The sequence below is a fragment of the Peromyscus leucopus genome, chromosome 8b (genome assembly GCF_004664715.2).
Source record: "Peromyscus leucopus breed LL Stock chromosome 8b, UCI_PerLeu_2.1, whole genome shotgun sequence".
NCBI lineage: Eukaryota > Metazoa > Chordata > Mammalia > Rodentia > Cricetidae > Peromyscus > Peromyscus leucopus.
The window spans coordinates 101,159,129-101,171,747 of record NC_051086.1 but is presented as its reverse complement, the minus strand read 5'-3'; the positions used below and the strand labels follow the sequence as shown (position 1 = coordinate 101,171,747).

The 12,619-nt window shown below is 51.3% G+C and overlaps 1 protein-coding gene across 6 annotated transcripts; it reads left to right on the top strand.

Moving 5' to 3' along the window:
- The first annotated feature begins 54 nt into the window (after positions 1-54).
- Positions 55-5,958, top strand: Jmjd6 (jumonji domain containing 6, arginine demethylase and lysine hydroxylase). 6 transcript variants are annotated; one of them, XR_003736602.2, is made up of 7 exons: positions 55-478; positions 862-1,250; positions 2,341-2,627; positions 3,144-3,279; positions 3,744-3,837; positions 4,268-4,420; positions 4,521-4,611. XR_003736602.2 is itself a non-coding variant. In XM_028889761.2 (7 exons), the coding sequence occupies exons 1-7, from the start codon at positions 350-352 to the stop codon at positions 5,698-5,700; spliced, it is 1,263 nt and encodes a 420-aa protein (XP_028745594.1). In that variant the 5' UTR covers positions 57-349; the 3' UTR covers positions 5,701-5,958. The 6 variants fall into 6 exon arrangements, 3 of the variants coding, with proteins under 3 accessions (XP_028745593.1, XP_028745594.1, XP_028745592.1); XR_003736603.2 differs by lacking the exon at positions 4,268-4,420 and adding an exon at positions 5,569-5,958 and having other exon boundaries at positions 56-478; positions 3,749-3,837; positions 4,521-4,659; XR_005090417.1 differs by having other exon boundaries at positions 56-478; positions 3,749-3,837.
- The last annotated feature ends 6,661 nt before the right edge of the window (positions 5,959-12,619 follow it).

Here is a 12,619-nt window from a genome sequence, read left to right as displayed (position 1 = left end):
GCGACGCGCAGCCGGAAGTGGTGCGCAGGCCGCAGCCCGGAGGGGCAGGGCGCCAGCAAGGCGACCTTCTCAACATGGCGCCCAATCGGCGCGCGTGAAGGCGGATCTCGCAAATCGCTGAGGCCAATGGCGGTCCGCAAGAGGCGGTGGGGCGGGGAGGACGGCCGCTGCTCGCCCAACCCGAAGCTCCGGAGGTGGCTGGGGAGTGAATTTTCTGGAAGGCGACTTTAAAGGCGCCTTGCCGGAGTGAAGGGCGTTTCGGTGCCGCGCCGGCCAGAGAGGGCGCATTTGGTGGCAGGAAGCGAGCTGCGTCGAGGTCGTGGCGGAACCAGACGGTGACCTGCTCAGGATGAACCACAAGAGCAAGAAGCGCATCCGCGAGGCCAAGCGGAGTGCGCGACCCGAGCTCAAGGACTCGCTCGACTGGACCCGGCACAACTACTACGAGAGCTTCCCGCTGAGCCCGGCGGCCGTGCCGGTGAGCGGGGCGCGGGGCGCCGGTGCCTGGCCGCGGGCGGGGCCTCCCATTCAGCGGCGGTCCTCCTTCGGTGCCCGCTACCCGAAGGCCGCCTGTCCCCGGACCCTTTGGGGCGATGGGGCCCCGCAGCCGGGCTGTCAAAGCTCGCTCATTAGGGGGAGCTTCGAGCCCCTCCCTCCCTCGAAGGGGTGGCTCTGAGTGCGACGTGCTCACTCTCACGCACGTGGGCATCCCTCCCCTCGGAGGAGCCTGAGGCTCGGTCATTGCTAATGTATGTCATTGCTAATGTGTGTCGTTGCTAATTGGCCCTGTGGGACACCTTTATCCGCCACCGGACTTCTTCCTGTGTTTTTAACGGGGCAGGTCTTTTGTTGTTCCCCTAGGATAACGTGGAGAGGGCTGATGCTTTACAGCTGTCGGTGGAAGAATTTGTAGAGCGGTACGAAAGGCCTTACAAGCCCGTGGTTCTGCTGAATGCCCAGGAGGGCTGGTCCGCGCAGGAGAAATGGACTCTGGAGCGCCTCAAAAGGAAATACCGGAACCAGAAGTTTAAGTGTGGCGAGGATAATGACGGCTACTCGGTGAAGATGAAGATGAAATACTACATCGAGTACATGGAGAGCACCCGCGATGACAGTCCCCTTTACATCTTTGACAGCAGCTATGGTGAACACCCCAAAAGAAGGAAACTTTTAGAAGACTACAAGGTGCCCAAGTTTTTCACGGATGACCTTTTCCAGTATGCAGGGGAGAAGCGCAGGCCCCCTTACAGGTGAATTATTCTGCATCAAGTGTTCAAAAACCTTAGACAGTGTGGCTAGCAGAGCTCTCAATCTAACCTTGTGAAAGCCGTGAGTGGATCCTCCCTGTGCACTGACTCATTTATGGTCCTACTTGGGAAGACTGATTTCATTGGTCTGGGGTCCACGCAGACGTCTGACTGGATTCCTCAAATTCTCCAGGCATCTAGCTTGGTTTTTCACCCCCTGCGTGCAAGTATGTGTACCAGTGCATGCCTAGTGCCTGAGGAGGTCAGAAAAGGGCCTCAGATCCTCAGGAGCTGGATTGATGGATAGTTGTGAGCCACCATGCACTGTGTTTGGTTTTTTGGGGTTTTGTTTTGAGACAGGGTCTCATTGTATAGCCCTGGCTATACTGTGACTCACTATGTAGACCAGGCTGACCTCAAACTCAAAGAGATCCTGCCTCCACCTCTGCCTTCCGAGCGCTGGGATTAAAGATGTTCGACATTACCCCCACCTGTGCTTTCTGTGTTTATTAGAGGGGCACATGTGGCACAGCACATGTAGAGTTCAGAGGACAACTTGTAGTCTGTTCTCTTCTTCCATTGTGTGGGTCCTGGAGATTTTTTGTTTGTTTTCTTTGAGACATGGTCTCACTATGTAGCTGTGGTTGTCCTGGAATTCGCTCTGTAGACCAGGCTGGCCTGCAACTCACAGAGATCCACCTGCCTCTGACTCCTGAGTGCTGGTATTAAAGACACTAGGTCCAGCTAGGTTTGGGTTTTGTTTTGTTTTTTTTTGAGACGGTCTCACTGTGTAGCCCTGGGTGGCCTTGAATTGACAGATCCACCTGCCTCTTGCCTCCAGAGTGCTGGGATTAAAAGCTTGGACCACCACAGGCAGATAATAGATAGCCTGTATTTTTTAAAAAGTCCAGCAATAATTTACATCAGTGATTTTTCTTTTTTTCTATTAAGACATCAGTTCATACATGATTTACTTACTATTGGGTACCACAACTTGTACAGTCTCTGAAGTAAATAAGCATAATGCGTGAGGATATGATAGAGACTGTACATTTCAGATGACCCTTCATGTCTTCATGTCTACCTCCTGTAGGTGGTTTGTGATGGGGCCACCACGTTCTGGAACGGGGATTCACATTGACCCTCTGGGAACCAGTGCCTGGAATGCCTTAGTTCAGGGCCACAAGCGTTGGTGCCTGTTCCCGACCAGCACCCCCCGAGAGCTCATCAAGGTGACCCGAGAAGAAGGAGGGAACCAGCAAGATGAGGCCATTACCTGGTTTAACGTCATTTATCCTCGGACACAGCTTCCGACCTGGCCACCTGAGTTCAAACCTCTGGAGATATTACAGAAACCAGGAGAGACCGTCTTTGTACCAGGTATAGATGAGCTAGAAGAAACCGTTCTTCCCAGCTCCGACTGGATTCTGTAATTGCACTGATTGTTTTGGAGTAGAATTATAGAGTGAAACAAGTCCAGAGAGAGTGCGTCTCCACCTCCACGTGCCTGTATCCTGCTACCTGGTGTCTCTGAGTAGTGTTCCAGGTTCTGCCTGCTTTCTGTGGCTCTTGCTAGAGTGCAGAGCTGGCTGGATTGATTTGGAAAATCCCAGCCAGACAGCTGCTGGATGACGTTTCTAGAAGTGAGACTATTTAAAAGCTAAGGGTTCTCCTCCTAAAACTTTCGCCTTTACAGTATTAGTCACACTGGGTTTCCAGGAGTCAGTGCAGTTGAGGCAGACGGTCTCTGTCACCGTCGCTGAACTTTGGCCTTTTAGCCATAAAGAGTAGAAAACAGCAAGGGTACGGCTGTGCGGAGTTAGACAGCAGGTCGTCTGCAGCCTCGATCGGGAGCGGCAGGGCTGATCTGCACTGAATGGTTTTGTTGGATTTCAGGGGGCTGGTGGCATGTTGTCCTCAACCTTGACACCACCATCGCCATCACCCAGAACTTTGCCAGCAGCACCAACTTCCCTGTTGTGTGGCACAAGACGGTAAGAGGGAGGCCCAAGTTGTCCCGGAAGTGGTACAGGTGAGAACCTCCTCCTCCTCCTCCCTCTTGCTCTGTTCCGGTTCCTTCCCCAGACGTGAACAGGGAAGAGTTGTCTGCTGCAACACTGTGCTTGGGAACAGCTGGGTCTGTAAACCTGTGGGTAGAGAAGGCCCGAGGTCAGGGCTAGTTGTCAGGCGTCTGCTAGCCTCCAGGTGGCAGGGTGCGGCTCTGCATGTTCCATCAAAGCCACAGTCAAAATAGAGTCACAATTGGGATGTCTCGCATTTTGTTTTCACTCTGTTTGCTCCCTTTTTCGTATTCTTTTGTTGTTGTTTTGGTTTGTTATTTTTTTTTAAAAAATAAAAACTAGCACTAGCAAAAAAAATAAAAAAAAAAGCCTTTGTTGGGGTTTTCTTTATTTCCCCCAGAAACATTATTCATTTGAACCTTCAGTTCTTGTGAGGCAACTGCCCTGGAGACTTAGCTCCTCTGTTTATCCACAGAACAGATACAGCACGGGCAGCGGCAGTTCAAGCCACCCCCAGCCACCCCGTGCCACTGTGTCCCAACCCTGACCTGGAGGGACCAGCTCTCGGGGTAAGAGAGGGTTCCTGGCTTGCTCCATGCTCTGCCTCCCTGCTGAGAGGCCAGCAAGGGTGGTGGCTTCTGTTCCCCTGGACTCGGGCCTCAGCATATGCAGGTCCTTTGTCGCTGGTCACAGTGGACGCCAGATTAGGTTGCTGTTGGGGAGGGCTGCTGCTCTTTGCGACAGCTCAGTCTCTCTTCCAAGTGATGGGGGTGGTCTCTCTCGTGTGACGTCTTATTTCTTGTAAACCTAATTATTTCTGCTCTTTCTAGTATAATCTAACAAACTCCCACCCCCTTCACTAGCACCTTGCTGTGGGAAGGAAAGGCTTAAAAAAGAAAGAAAAAGAAAAAAATCAGCTAGAAAAGGCTTAGGGAGGAAAGTAGAAAAAGGAGCTGTTTCTCTCCAGGGAAAACTCTTAAGGACTTCCCCCTCCCCCAGGAAACTCGGCCTCCAGAGGTGTGTGGCTAGTGCTCATTCAGGCGTGTGGCACTAGAACGTAGTTTTCCTTCAGCGAATGTGGGCAGCCGTGTGGTCTGTCCAGCCCGGTTGTGTCTCTGCAGCCGCTCCAGCCGATGCACTCGGCGTTTCCAGGTGCTGTAAGCAATGGAGTCCTCCACTTTGAGTCTGTCATTTTGAGTGGCTGTCACCACCAGCTGTCACAGCCCTGAGAACCGTACCTCTTGCCCTTCAGGATCTTGAAGCAGGAGCACCCTGAGCTGGCAGTCCTGGCGGACGCTGTTGACCTCCAAGAGTCCACAGGCATCGCTTCGGACAGCTCCAGCGACTCTTCCAGCTCCTCCAGCTCCAGCTCCTCCGACACGGACTCAGAGGTGAGGGCCCACCCCCCCTCCCCCCCAGTGCCCAGGCCCCTGGGGTTGGGGTGGTGGACCGGTTCCTCATGTGCATCTTGCTGTAGTACGCCCTTCTGCAGCCTCACACACGGGGACTGCATCCATGCAGAGGTGCTTGGGTGTTTGGAGGTTTGTGAAACAGTGGCCTTGTGACCATAGGTAGGCACACGGCAGTGTCAGGGCCCTTGTTAGAAATTTTCCTCGTGGATGGTAACACCCAGGCCCAGAAACAGGCAGACCCAGAGACCTGCTTTAGTTAACACTAGTTCAAGGTGAGAGGGTGCTATACATTGATGGATGTCACCGTCACCGTCACCATCACTGATGCTTGCCTAGCCTAGGAAGGCCCTGTGATCAATGCCTAGTAATTCAGAAAAAAAGAGGGATTTTATCCGGGTGGGATTCTTGGGTTTTTTGTTGTTTTTCAAAACAGTTTCTCTGTGTAACTCTGGCTGTCCTGGAGCTCACTTTGTAGATCCACCTGTGTCTGCCTCTCAAGTGCTGGGGTTAAAGGTGTGCATTCCCACACCCTGTTGGTTCTTTTCTATTTAAACATTCTGGTTTGAGCTATCTCTCTCTAAAGAACATTGCTCCTCTGTACAAGCTTCACAGTGAATTTTGTCCTTCAGAAGAGCAGGAAGTGCTCCTGGCCACTGAGCTGTCTCCCAGCCCCTACAGCTTCTGATATGGCACTAATTTATTAAGGGCGTGCCTGTGCGGACAAGCGTTTGCCGTAGCACACACTCGGAGGGCAGAAAATGACTTGGAGTTGGTTCTCTCCTTTCTTGGGAGCCCCAGGGTCATGAAGCTTAGCATCCAGAACCTTTACCCATGGAGCCATCTCCCCAGCCCTAAACTGTTTTTTTCTTTTTCTCTCCCTGTGTCCAGTGTGAGTCTGGGTCTGAAGGTGACGGGACAACACACCGGAGGAAGAAGAGGAGGACATGCAGCATGGTGGGAAACGGGGACACTACCTCACAGGACGACTGTGTGAGCAAAGAGCGCAGCTCCTCCAGGTGACCGCAGGTGGCACTTGTCTGGGCAAGGATGTGCTCGAAGCCATGGGCAAGGCCCAAGCCTGGGGAGGGGCAGCCCATCGGAATCTGCAGAACCAGGGAGGGTGACGCCGGAGAAGGAGGACTCTGAATGGGAATTGATAGCATTTGGTACAATGGCTTTTTCTCCACGCTCATGTCTTTTAGCAAAGGGCAGAGGTGTGTAGAGGGTGCCAAGGAAGCCCTTTCCCTATTTAATAAAAGCAATCCATTTTACATCTTGGACAGCTTTCCTTTGGGCATGCTAGAGTCTCCCTGTGGTGTCTGTGTTGGGGGTGGGGCGTCCCACTGGTGCGTGCCCTGTTGGGGGGACACCTGGAGCAGTGAGGGAGCTGGGACAGCTGTGAGGTTTCCTGTGTAACATGTTAATCATCTCTCCAGACTTGTTTAAAAAGAGTGGGAAACAGAAAACCAGGATTGGATCTAAGGAAGCCAGGTATGGGTGGCACAGGCCTTAATGCCAGCACTCGGGAGGCAGAGGCAGGCAGAGCTCAAGTTCAAGGCCAGCCTTCTCTACAGAGTGAGTTCTAGGACTGCCCAGGCTGCCAGAGAAACCCTATCTGGGGGGACAGACAGACCAACTGGATCTAAGTACTAACTTCAGAGAACCAAAAGGAATCTGCTGGCACCTGCCCCCAGTGTGCACCTGGGAGGTGCACCAGTTGGGACTGTGGGAGATAGTGACGTTCTGCAGTGCTTGACTGCTGCAGGTGAGGGACAGTTCTGTGGCCTTCATTCATCTCAGAGCATTTGAGCATTAACAGCATAATAAAGTCCAGGATCCTGGCTCCTATTCCGCGTTCTCTTTGGGGAGAATCAGGTTGGCTTCCCCGTTGAATCTATGGTGCTCGGGTGCATTCTCCACCCTGGTTGTCCTTTCCACATCTATGCATAGGTGTGCTCTCTGCCTGTGAATCATTTCGTACGTTCCCATCCCATGCTTGGGAGCTGACAGCTGTTATGAGGTCTGAGGTTTTGCCTATTTGGGGTAGGGGCAGTTGAGACAGTACCTGACTGCATAGTCCTGCAGGCTTTGAAGTCAGGATCCTCCTGCCTCCACCTCCTAAGTGCTAGAATCATGCACCACCAAGCACACTCACCTTTGGGGTTCTGGCTTTTTGTTGGTTGTTGTTTTGTTTCTCGAGACAGGATTTCTCTGTGTAACAGCCCTGGCTGTCCTGGAACTCGCTTTGTAGACCAGGCTGGCCTCAAATTCACAGAGATCCACCTGCCTCTGCCTCCTGAATGTTGGGACTAAAGGCGTGCGCCACCACGCCTGGCAGAGTTCTGTTTTAATGTTGCCGTCTAGCTTTGGCCCAGCTGTGCCGTCTGCATGACAATTACAGGCAGTTGTGCTTTCCCTGGCAGGATTAGGGACCCTTGTGGGGCGCTGTGCCCATCCCTGAGCAAATAGACTCCTGGGGTGGTTGCTGTGTAAGCTGTTGGTTGCCCCCCCCTCCCCCCGCCTCAGTTCCCGGCTTGTGCTCCCATCTTATCCTCTGTCTTTGACTGTGCATCTTCCTTCTCTGGCCCAAGCTCCTTTCTTTGAGTCTGTCCCCTGCTGTTGGTAAGGCTCAGCTGTGTATCCAAGCAGAGCCAAGAGTGGTGTGGTGAGGCCTTGATCTGGGAGAGAAGTGCCCGCGTGTGTGCCGTCTTCTGGACCTCACTGTGGTTCACAATGCCATGCAGGGCAGTGACCCAGCTCGGAGCCCTGTGCCTTTGCTCACCACTTGGTGCCATATTAGGATCGTTCTGCACAGGGGCGTCTATGAAGTCTCATAATTCATAATCTTAATTAGTCTTCACAATAAAAACCTGGAGTTAGATAGCAAGGGCGAAGGCTGAAAGAAACAGAGCAGCAGCCACCAGAGACTTCTTACCTCTACGGAATCTCAGATCTAATGGGGGTATGTGGGGGTGTGAATCCTCAGACTGAATGGGTGGGCCAAGATTCTGTCTCCACCTCCCTAGTGCTGGGATTAAAGGCATGTGCCCCCACTGTCTGGCTCTGTTTCTCTTTTAGACTGGATCAGTCTTATAGCCCAGGGTGGCCTTGAACTCCTGAGCTTCCTGCTTCCTCCTCCCAAGTGCTGGTATTAAAGGTGTGTGCCACCGCAGGGCGGTGGTGGCGCACGCCTTTAATCCCAGCACTCGGGAGGCAGAGCCAGGCGGATCTCTGTGAGTTCGAGGCCAGCCTGGGCTACCAAGTGAGTCCCAGGAAAGGCGCAAAGCTACACAGAGAAACCCTGTCTCGAAAAATCAAAAAAAGTGTGTGCCACCACTGCCTGGCCTCTATGGTTAACTAGTAGCTAGCTCTGCCCTCTGATCTCCAGGCAAGGTTTATTTGTCAGAACACAAACAAAACATACAACATTCTCAGTATGATATATTTTGGGGGAACAGTAGGAGACATGATTGGACCTCGGGAAAGGTGTTCCTGGTGTTTTTGTCTCAGAACTTGAGTTGTAAATAGGTCAGGTTCTGATAGGTCAGTTCCCACATGATGAATGAGTAAGGAATGCTCTGTCTACAGGGAACATCATGACCAGTGTCCTCATACTTCTTTCTGCCTCATGCATCAAGGGTGGTTTGTACATGCAGGAAAGAAATCCTGGCATGGAACTGGCAGCTTTTGGGGTCTGTGGGTTCTTTTGAATAGCTCTGGTGGGATTGGGGGTTAACCAGCGAGCTCCCCACTTGCCCCCTAGACTCACCTGCTTGCCTTAATCTGCCCCTGTATTGAAGGAAAGTTGTATCAATAGAGAAGACTTGTCAAGATCTTGTCCCAAGTCCGACTGACTGTGATAGGGAGCTCCTGTAGATGCACTGGAACTGTGATGCTGCTGCCCATAGAAAGAACACCCCAGGACACGGGTCACAAGGACACTTCAGGCTCTCCACCAAGTGATAGCCAGGGGGTGGTATCTGTTTGAAAAGCACTCTCGAATCTTCAGAAAGCCTTTTCCCTGTGTTGCCCCTGGAATACCTCACTCACCCTCTACAACTGCTCCTGCCCCAACCTGTTTAAAAAAGAAATGGCCAGTGAGATGGCTTAGCAGGAAAGAACAGGTGTCACCACAACAAATAACTTGAGTTCTAGCCCTAGAACCAACATGGTGGAATGAGAAAACCAATCCCAGACAAATAAAATGAGACTGGAGAGATGGTTCAGCTGTGACGAGCACTGGCTGCTCTTGCAGAGGACCTGGGTTTGGATCCCAGCATCCACTTGGTAGCTCATACACTCCAGTTCTAGGAGATCCTCTTCTGACCTCTGCAGGCACCATGCACACACACGGGACACATATACACATGCAGGCAAAATACTTGAAGGAAATAAATTTATTTATGAAAATAAATCTTTAAAAAAATAGCTGGCATGGTGGCACACGACTTTAATCCCAGCACTCAGGAGGCAGAGGCAGGCGGATCTCTGAGTTGAAGGCCAGCCTAGTCTACAGAGTGAGTTCCTAGTCTTCCAAGGAACATAGCAGAGCTTGTCTGAAAAATAAATAATGTTTTTAAAAATTTAATAAAACACCAGCTGGGTATGGTGTGCCAGCAGTGCAGTATCCGTTGGCAAGCTAACGTGGGCAGATCAGCTGAGCTCTAGAATTCAAGACTAGCCTGGACCACAGAGCAAGGGAAGTTAGGCAAGGGGATCAGTTCAAGGCCAACCTCCGCTACATCGCAAGTTCAGGCCCAGCCTGGGCTGAGTGAGATCCTATTTCAAAACAAATTAAAAATTGAAATTAAAACAAGCAACCAAAGAAGAGATCTCTTTGCCACCAGGGGGCAGAATGAGGCACAAAGCCAGTCGCCTGGCGGGTGCAGAAATCTCAAATGGAAAAGTCAGCTCTCCTAGTTCTCCCCCAGCTCCAGAGGTGCCGCCCAGTCACTAGACATCAGGAATGGGGCACCTGACCACCCTACAAATAAGTGTACGGTTGATCCTAGCCGGGTTCTGCACACGTGTCTGCTTGCTGTCCCTATGGACACGTCAGATACACTCTGTCGTAGAATATTATTTTAGGTGTGTTACTTTTGTTTATGTTGTATTTGTTTAACTCTGTGAAGCTGTGTTACTGTGCCTGTCTAAAACACCCGACGGTCTAATAAAGAACTGAACGGCCAATAGTGAAACAGGAGAAAGGACAGGTGGGGCTGGAAGGCAGAAAGAATTAAGAGAAGGAGAAATATGGGAAAAAGAAGGAGCCAGAGAAGGAGGCCGACTTCAGGAACCAGCTGCCCAGCTATACGGCAAGCCTCGGAGTAAGAGTAAGATTTACAGAAGTAAGAGAACGGGAAAACCTAGAGGCAAAAGGAAGATGGGATAAGTTAAGGCCGGACCTTTATAACCAAGAATAAGCTGCCATGTGGGATTTACTTGGGAGCTGGTGGCAGGTCCCCCAAAAGAGAAAAGACACCCCCATTCCACTGAGCATAGCAGAGACAAGGTAGAGGGGCTGAGGAGTGGAGTGGTGGCCAAGTACTCGGGACAAGGAGGTGGAAACACACACACACACACACACACACACACACACACACACACATCTCCTCTCTCTGCATATGTTTGGACGGTAACAGAGTAGAGAATTCAGCAACACTACACGGTTTGCTGAGCCACAGCTGGTCTTACTAAACCAAAGAGCTGGGTTCTGGGCAAAAGGAGCTGCGGTTGACTCTACGTCTCCCAGAACATAGTTCACCATCAGCCTGGTGGAGCCCACACTACACAGGCACGCCTCTGCCGTCTCAGCCCTGGGGCCTAGGGTCCCTTCCTCCATTCCCCTCTTGCTGACTGCAGATCCCTGAATCCTAGTTGTTCAAGCCTGGAGCAGCATTTCTCGTCCCTGCAGGTGGGTCAGGGCCTGGGCCCCTGGCTGTGGCGCTCAGTGGCGGTGGCTGCTGCTGTTCACTAGTGAGGTAGGAGGCTTGAATGAGTGTATTACAGCAGTCAGAAGTCAAGTGCGGCTCTCACAACGTGGGCACTAGACCTCAGGACAACAGGGGCCACCCAAGCGGTGGGTGGGAGTGTGCACGTGGCATCTGGAGAGCAGCCGAAGGTGCCCAAGCTAAAGATGGGGTGGTTGATGTGCCAATGCTTTGCCCAGGAAGGCAGAGTGCAGCAGATGTAAAAGGTGCTGGGTAGGAGGCAGGTGTGAGGATGCAGCTGTAGATCGTTACCTTAGCTGTGTATGGCATTCCCACAGAAATGTTTGGGGTGTGTAGTCTGATGAATTCAAGGTGGGGCCTGGCTCCTTGTAGCGTCCCCATGTCAAGATGACACATTGATTTCAGAATACACTGTCTCCATCCCCAAAGTGGGCTCCCTCCCTTGCGGCTCTCAACTGTGTCTCATTGTTTAGTTCAAGAACTTGAACCACTTATCCCCCAGGAATCTCCCCAGGGGGAACCTGCCCAAGCCTGCTGTCTCCATGGTAACTGGACGCTCAGAGGAACCAGGTTGTAAGCACTCTGGTCTCTTGTAGTTACCAGAACACCAAACAGTCTGGGGTTTGTGTCCCTCTTGCTGTGGGCTTGACCACAGAATGCTGTGACCCTGCCACTGGAGTTTTCCCCCTCTTGTGTAAACCTGTTTGCCATTTCAATAAAGCGAGTAGATTGGGGTCTTATGCTGTGTTTTCTCCCGTGTCTTCCTGTCCTTTCTGATTCCAAGGTCAAGGTTTAGGATATGCTCTGCTAGCAGAACAGACTTTTTGTTATTTCTTGAGACATGTTCTTTTTGTGTAGCCCTGGATGTCCTGAAACCTGCTGTGTAGACCAGGCTGGCCTTAAACTCACAGAGATCCACCTGTGTCTGCCTCTCAAGTGCTGGGATTAAAGGCTTGCCCAGCTCCAGGGCCTTTTAAAAATTCATTTTATGGCCAGGCATGGTGGACAGCCATGTCTCAGAAAAATTTTTTAAAATACATTTTATATTTTGTTCTTTTTTTTTTTTTTAAGACAGCTGACTTTGAACTTTGAACCCTCTGCCTCAGTGTCCTGGGTACTAGAATTATACTGGGCTAAAAATACACTAAAAATAAATGGGAACAGGGAACTGGAGAGATGGCTCATTCAGAGCACCTGCTGCTCTTGCAGAGGACTGGGGTTTGGTTCCTAGCACCCACATGGTGGCTCCCAGTCATCCTTAGCTCCAGTTCCAGGAGATCCAGCGCCCTCTTCTGGCCTCCACAAGCACCAGGATTGCATGTGGTGCACATACATACCTGAAAGCAAAACACTGATTAAAAAGAAAAGTCAATAAACAAGAGCCTGGGTTTGGGAGCAGGGTGTAACAGCTTACATTTGTAGTCTCAGCACTGGAAAGGACCAATGCAAGTTCAAAGCCAGCCTGGACTATTGAGTGAAATCTTGTTACTAAAAACAAAACAGGATGTGGTAGGGTGGTGGGGGCAGTGTGTGTGTGTGTGTGTGTGTGTGTGTGTGTGTGTGTGTGTGTGTGTGTGTGAGTGTGTGTGTGTGAGTGTGAGTGAGTGTGTGTGAGTGTGTGTGTGTGAGTGTGTGTGAGTGTGTGTGGTGTGTGAGTGTGTGTGTGAGTGTGTGTGTGTGTGAGTGTGTGTATGTGTGTGTGAGTGTGTGTGAGAGTGTCTGTGTGTGTGAGTGTCTGTGTGTGTCTGTGAGTGAGTGTGTGTGAGTGTGTGTGTGAGAGTGTGTGTGTGTGAGTGTGTGTGTGAGTGTGTGTATGTGAGTGTGTGTGTGTGTGTGTGTGTATGTATGTATGTAGGGGGGGTGTCTTAGACTAAAATAGGCTCCTATACTTTGGCTGCACATTCTGTAGGGGTCAAAAGCCAGGAACCTAGAGACAAACCCTTCTGCATTGTATAGTTGAGCTTTTTCATCAACTACCTCTAAGAGGA

Bases quoted from the DNA above. Each gene is read 5' to 3' on its own strand.
- Jmjd6 (XM_028889761.2), top strand. From the start codon at position 350: ATGAACCACAAGAGCAAGAAGCGCATCCGCGAGGCCAAGCGGAGTGCG. The intron at 479-861 runs GTGAGCGGGGCG...TTGTTCCCCTAG, and splicing joins TGAGCCCGGCGGCCGTGCCG to GATAACGTGGAGAGGGCTGA. The intron at 4,660-5,568 runs GTGAGGGCCCAC...CCCTGTGTCCAG, and splicing joins CCTCCGACACGGACTCAGAG to TGTGAGTCTGGGTCTGAAGG.